This window comes from Panicum hallii, chromosome 3 (assembly GCF_002211085.1).
Source record: "Panicum hallii strain FIL2 chromosome 3, PHallii_v3.1, whole genome shotgun sequence".
NCBI lineage: Eukaryota > Viridiplantae > Streptophyta > Magnoliopsida > Poales > Poaceae > Panicum > Panicum hallii.
This window is the reverse complement of record NC_038044.1, coordinates 21260611-21267031: the sequence shown is the minus strand read 5'-3', so window position 1 is coordinate 21267031 and position 6421 is coordinate 21260611. Positions and strand designations below refer to the sequence as shown.

Sequence of the window (6421 nt, the reverse complement as noted above, 5' to 3'; positions counted from 1 at the left end):
CCAATTACCAAAGAAGGGTGCAAGCGAAATTGATACGGTCGGCAACAGCAACATTAACTACGAAACAAGACGAGTGTTGCGTGCTGCAATTCAAATAGTAAACGTTACACAAATGCCTCTACTAATCGAACATCTGCCTAGCTTACTAATCAGAATAGCTTACTAATCAGAAGACATTCTAACAAGTTCACAGTGGCGACAGATATCAGGTACACACGCATGCTTGCCACAACAGCAAATGCTTAGCTGAAAAGTGAAGACTACAAGGAAAATAACAAACTCGTGAAGAATTAATGCAAGCAGCCTTATACAAAAAAAAAATTGCAAGACGAGCATAGATGATGTATTTCAACCTCTGAACAAATTACCAATCAAATTCAATCACCAGATCAGAGAAAGAGAGAACTTAAAGATACCCAAGCACTTGCATTCAACAAACATCGAAAGGAGCACAAATCAGTCTCAGGTAATTGAAGTTTTGCCGAATCCAAAACATTAAAACTGTATGTTTCCGACGCACAGACTGAGGGCACATTGCCAGCTGAGAATAATACTTCACGAGATAACAGCAATGACCATGGACAAAACTTAAGCGATAATAAAGCATCTAGGTATGCCAAATGCAGACCCAGAATCAACCACCCAACACATCATTTCTTCTTGGCTGCAGCCTTGGTCACCTTGGCACCGGTCGGGTCCTTCTTCTCGACGCTCTTGATGACTCCAACAGCAACCGTTTGCCTCATGTCTCGGACAGCGAAACGACCAAGAGGAGGGTACTCAGAGAAGGTCTCCACCACCATGGGCTTGGTGGGAACCATCTTAACCATACCAGCATCACCATTCTTGAGGAACTTGGGCTCCTTCTCAAGCTCCTTACCAGATCGCCTGTCGATCTTTGTAACGAGCTCAGCAAACTTGACGGCAATGTGGGAGGTGTGGCAGTCCAGCACTGGGGCGTAGCCGTTGCCGATCTGTCCAGGGTGGTTCATGATGATGACCTGGGAGGTGAAGCTGGCAGCCTCCTTGGCAGGGTCATCCTTGGAGTTGGAGGCCACATACCCACGCTTCAGATCCTTCACAGCAACGTTCTTCACGTTGAAGCCAACATTGTCACCAGGAAGGGCCTCCTGGAGAGCCTCGTGGTGCATCTCCACAGACTTCACCTCAGTAGTCAGACCGCTGGGACCAAAGGTAACAACCATACCAGGCTTGATGATACCGGTCTCAACACGGCCAACGGGGACAGTTCCAATACCACCAATCTTGTACACATCCTGAAGGGGGAGACGCAGGGGCTTGTCCGAAGGCCTCTTGGGCTCGTTGATCTGGTCAAGAGCCTCAAGCAGGGTTGGGCCCTTGTACCAGTCAAGGTTGGTGGACCTCTCAATCATGTTGTCACCCTCAAAACCAGAGATGGGGACGAAGGCGATCTTGTCAGGGTTGTAGCCGACCTTCTTCAGGTAGGAGGAGACTTCCTTAACAATCTCATCATAACGGGCCTTGGAGTACTTGGGAGTGGTGGCATCCATCTACAAACAAAATAGCAACATAACATGTATTAGCTTAATGTAAGAGATCGCATGAACAGCAAGGAAACAGTACATGCACGAGAACATCAGATTAATCAAAAGTAACAGTACACTGCACTTCTTTAGGAAATAAAGTAGTTTGAAGTGGCATCTCAACGGTAACAACCAATTATACATAGGTAGATCATCATATATCACGTGCGTATCCAAGTTAGCATCTGCAGGCTGTGAGCCTGTAACAAGTATCAAATATAAAGCAAGTACAAATAAAGACCTCATCAGGTATGTCACACATCCCATTACTAAAACGCAGCACATTAAGTAATAAGATCAATCTTATGAGACAGTTAAATAATGCAACACTTGTCCTTGAATCAGTAGAAGCATTGGCACTTATCACATACTATTATGCTTTCAGAAGACAACTCACATACTACTTACTATACTAGCATTGTCATAGAAACATAAAGGAGTATCCTCACCACACAGAATGCAAAACAAATAAAGCTGGACTGCAGAAATGTATATTTAAGAGCATCTCGGATAACGAATAAGAGTAAGACAGGAATTTCTGGGATTATACCTTGTTGCAGCAGCAGATCATCTGCTTCACTCCAAGAGTGAAAGCAAGGAGAGCATGCTCACGGGTCTGGCCATCCTTGGAGATACCAGCCTCAAAACCACCAGTGGTGGAGTCAATGATAAGGACAGCACAGTCAGCCTGGGAGGTACCCGTGATCATGTTCTTGATGAAGTCACGGTGTCCAGGGGCATCAATGACAGTGCAGTAGTACTTGGTGGTCTCGAACTTCCACAGGGCAATATCAATGGTGATACCTCTCTCACGCTCAGCCTTGAGCTTGTCAAGCACCCACGCGTACTTGAAGGACCTCTTGTTCATCTCAGCGGCCTCCTTCTCAAACCTCTCGATCACACGCTTGTCGATGCCTCCAAGCTTGTAGATCAGGTGGCCGGTGGTGGTCGACTTGCCGGAGTCGACGTGGCCAATGACCACGATGTTGATGTGGGACTTCTCCTTACCCATGGCTGCGTGTGAAGCTTAAACCGCTGCACCAGATGAATCAGTTGTTAGAAATACTAAACAGAGAGAACGAGCAAGTATCAGCACCGAATCTGAAAAGCAGTATAATATAATAAACAATTGAAGGCAGCAGACAAAACAATTTCACAGACCAGATCCGAAACTAGATCAAACAAGGACGTTGCAACTACATAAACATCAACTGCAGAGCCGGATACACAGCAGCAACCTCCTAAATATAAAGGAATTACAGCAACCCTACACTCTAAACATCCGATCCACAAGTATAGTTAACAAATCAACCTACAGTATCTACGTAACTATCCGGATCCAGATGAAATCCAACCATAAGAATTAAATTCTCGAATCATCCGAGCACGCAAAACCCACAAACCCTACGGAATCGGTGATGCGAGTACCAACAACCCAGTCACCACCAGACCGCCAAATCGCCACAAGCGCAAGGAGGCGACACAAGATAACATCGATCCCGTTCGCGACAGCATCGGGTAGCAGGGGCGGATCCAGCGGTGGGTATGGGGGGCTCAAGGACCTCCTACCCCCAGGAATCCCATGGAGCCCCCCTAAGCCCCTCCTACAAATTTGAGGAGGAAGAAGGAGGGAAGGGGAGGCGGGAGGAGGAAGAAGAACAGGAGAGCCCCCCGAGCTCAATCCTGCATCCGCCACTGTCGGGTAGCACAGATCAAGCGAGGAGGGGCCGGAACGGCACCTGAGGAAGAGAAGGAGGCTGCGTCGGGAGGAGGAGGCGCAGGTGACGGCGCCCCTCGCGTCGCTGCTCGTGCTCTCCCGGTTTGCGGCGGCTGCGTCTGGGGATTGGGTGGGGGACGGGATGGAGCTAGGTTTTAAGGAAGTGCACTAGGGCACCGGAATGGGCTATTGGGCCCGAAAGTCATCCCATGGGCCAAAAATGAGCAAACACAGCAGTGCTCGAATTTCTTTTTCTTTCTTTTTTCGAAAATAATACATATATTCTTCTGCTCAAAGAACGAGATGAGGGCGCATTTGGTATTTGGTAGGCCTCCAGCTCCTACCAAAACGGCTCCAGCTGTGACTTCTTTGATAGAGCAGGTCTCTAATGGAGCTGGAACCATTTTAAAAAATATTAGGTAAAATAGCTTCAATAGCTCTTTAGACTTTAATACTTGAAAAGGAAAAAGAAGCCAGTGAAGCCACTTCTTTTTGGCTCCACGTCTATAGTGCAAGCCGTTTTAGGGCTTCATGTGGGTTTCTTAGGTGAAGCTATTTTATTTTTACCCATTTAGTAGGGCTTCACCAGTGGCCATTGGAGAAGCCGGTGAAGAAGCCCTACCAAACTAGGCTTATTGTGCGCACTCATGGCTTCTCATAGTTTCATTATTGTTTGTTGATATCCAGCACATTGAATGTACACTGCAAACTCAGCTATGATGGATTGATGAGCATGGTGACTTGTTTTCTCTTATCCATGGTTTGTACTCCAATGCTTCATCATCAATTGGAATTGGACGGGCAACAAGACGTGATAGGAAAATCTCTCTTCTTCGAAAAAATTATGTGAGAGTAAAATATTTGCATCCAGCTCGGCTAAGGCGGGCCATTGTGTTTGTACCATTGCTTTAGTTGAGGATTGGAGACCGCCTACCCCTGATGGAGACAAGTCTGGATACATCTGCAATTGTAATGTTCATCGAATATCATACCTTTTATATTGACATACAAAAAGGAGTTGAGGATTTGTGCCCTACAAGCTACATCCAATCCAACAGCTCATCTCCCCAGTCCAATAATCACTTATTTTAACAATAAAAATATCTTCTCCCCTACACATCTCACCCTGCTTACTGTTAAAAGATAGAAATCCTTATATTATAGATAGAAGGGCCTTTCTTTCTTGGCGTGTACTCTTCTATCTTTAGGAGCTGCGTCTCCTATTCGGTTGCATTTGATACGCGTATAATCCTAACCAATCTGTACTCGATCATTGCTATATAAGTTAAACGCCCTGGCCCTTGAGAGGCAGGCATTGCATCCCAATTAACATGGTATTAGAGCCAAGGATTTTTTTCTTGACCAATGTCCACCCAATCTTCCTCCTCCACCACCTGCTCCTCCACCTCCTCTCTCCTATCGTCATTCATGGCGACCTCTTTTGCCCCAATTCCCCTCCACCATGCTGTTACCGTTCGTCTGACGAAGACCAACTATTTGATTTGGCGTGGCCAGCTGCTGCCCTATCTTCACAGCACACAATTGTTGGGATTTCTTGATGGCACGATCTCGGCACCCTCCAAGCAGATCGCTTCTTCATCTGCTGATGGCGCCGAACTGGTGTCCAATCCAGAGTATGTCAAGTGGTTCAATCAACATCAACAATTGCTGAGTGGGCTTCTCTCCTCCATGTCTGAGGAAATTCTCCCTGATGTCGTCGATTCTGGTACATCCAAAGATGCCTGGGACAAGCTGCAACGTATGTTCGGCTCCGCTACACGAGCTCACGTTGTCCAGATCCGTGCTGATCTGGCCACGGCCAAGAAGACGCATCAAGGGATTGGCATCTGAACTTGCTGTTGCCACCTCACCTCTCTCTGATGATGAAGTGATCGTGTATCTACTTGCCGGCCTAGGTCCGGACTATGATTCCTTTGTCACATCTATGACAACAAAGGAGTCTCTCACCTTGGATGACATATATGCCCATATAATGACGTTTGAAGCCCGTCAACTCAGGCATCATTCTAAACAGCAGCTAAATATGGCGTCATCAGCACACTTTGCTGGTCGCGGTGGTAATTTTCGTGGCCGCAATCGTGGTCGCGGCCGTTCCAGCAGGGGTCGGTTTCCCTCTTCGTGTGGCGATGCACCTTCTCGTCCTTCTGGTGACCGTCGTCCACGTCCCTCCTGCCAAATCTGTGGCAAGGAAGGTCATACTGTTGTTCGTTGCTGGCATCGGATGGATGAGTCTTTCCGTGAAGACCCCTCTGCGATGGTTGCTATGTCCTCCTACAAGATCGACCAAAATTGGTACTCAGATACAGGAGCCACTGACTACATTACAAGCAATCTCGATCGTCTAGCTATTCGTGAGCGGTACAATGGTGGCTACAAAGTTCATGTGAGCAACGGCACAGGTTTGAATATTTTGCATACTGGTCACGCTTCTCTTAGAACTGCTTCTCATTCACTTGCACTGCGTAATGTTTTGCATGTCCCTAAAATTTCTAAAAATTTACTTTCCGTTCATAAACTTGCTCGTGACAATGACGTCTATTTTGAATATCACCCTTGTCATTTTTCCATTAAGGATCGGCAGACGGGGACAAGCCTCCGGACGGGCGGTGTGAGGCTGATCTTTATCCAATCAAGGCTTGCGATGGTGCTGTACTCAATCAAGCCCTGTTAAGCAAGTCTACTGGTCGTGTTCAGTGGCATGCCAGACTAGCACATCCTTCTTTCAAATTGTTCAGTCAATTTTGCGTTTAAATAATATTTTGTTCCCTAGAGAGTCTTGTATTCCTGTCTGTAGTGCATGCCAAGTAGCAAAGAGTCATCAACTTCCTTATAGTACTTTGGTTCATCAATCTACAGCACCTTTGCAAATGATTTTTTCTGATGTTTGGGGACCTGCTCCACAATCTGTTGGTGGTTTCAAATACTATATTAGCTTTATTGATGATTTTAGCAAATTTTGTTGGGTTTACATGATGCATGATTGTACTCAAGCCCCACACATTTTTTGTGAATTTCAACTCCATGTTGAGCGCCTATTAGATACTAAGATCAAATGCGTGCAATCCGATTGGGGTGGCAAGTATCAGAAAATGCATAACACCTTCTTTAAATCCCTTGG

At 46.3% G+C, this 6421-nt stretch overlaps 1 protein-coding gene and 1 non-coding gene across 2 annotated transcripts; one reads left to right on the top strand and one right to left on the bottom strand.

Annotated features, from left to right (window-relative positions):
- Positions 1-406: 406 nt before the first annotated feature.
- Positions 407-3449, bottom strand: LOC112885959 (elongation factor 1-alpha). Its single transcript, XM_025951681.1, has 3 exons — positions 3305-3449; positions 2116-2600; positions 407-1532 (listed from the first exon to the last, which is right to left on the bottom strand). Exons 2-3 carry the CDS (start codon positions 2575-2577, stop codon positions 651-653), a joined length of 1344 nt encoding a protein of 447 aa, XP_025807466.1. The 5' UTR covers positions 2578-2600; positions 3305-3449; the 3' UTR covers positions 407-650.
- A 1703-nt stretch (positions 3450-5152) lies between these two features.
- Positions 5153-5289, top strand: LOC112888191. Its single transcript, XR_003227734.1, has one exon. It is a non-coding gene; the product is annotated as a small nucleolar RNA Z247 (small nucleolar RNA).
- The last annotated feature ends 1132 nt before the right edge of the window (positions 5290-6421 follow it).

Bases quoted from the DNA above. Each gene is read 5' to 3' on its own strand.
- LOC112885959 (XM_025951681.1), bottom strand. From the start codon at position 2,577: ATGGGTAAGGAGAAGTCCCACATCAACATCGTGGTCATTGGCCACGTC. The intron at 1,533-2,115 runs GTATAATCCCAG...TTTTGTTTGTAG, and splicing joins TGATCTGCTGCTGCAACAAG to ATGGATGCCACCACTCCCAA.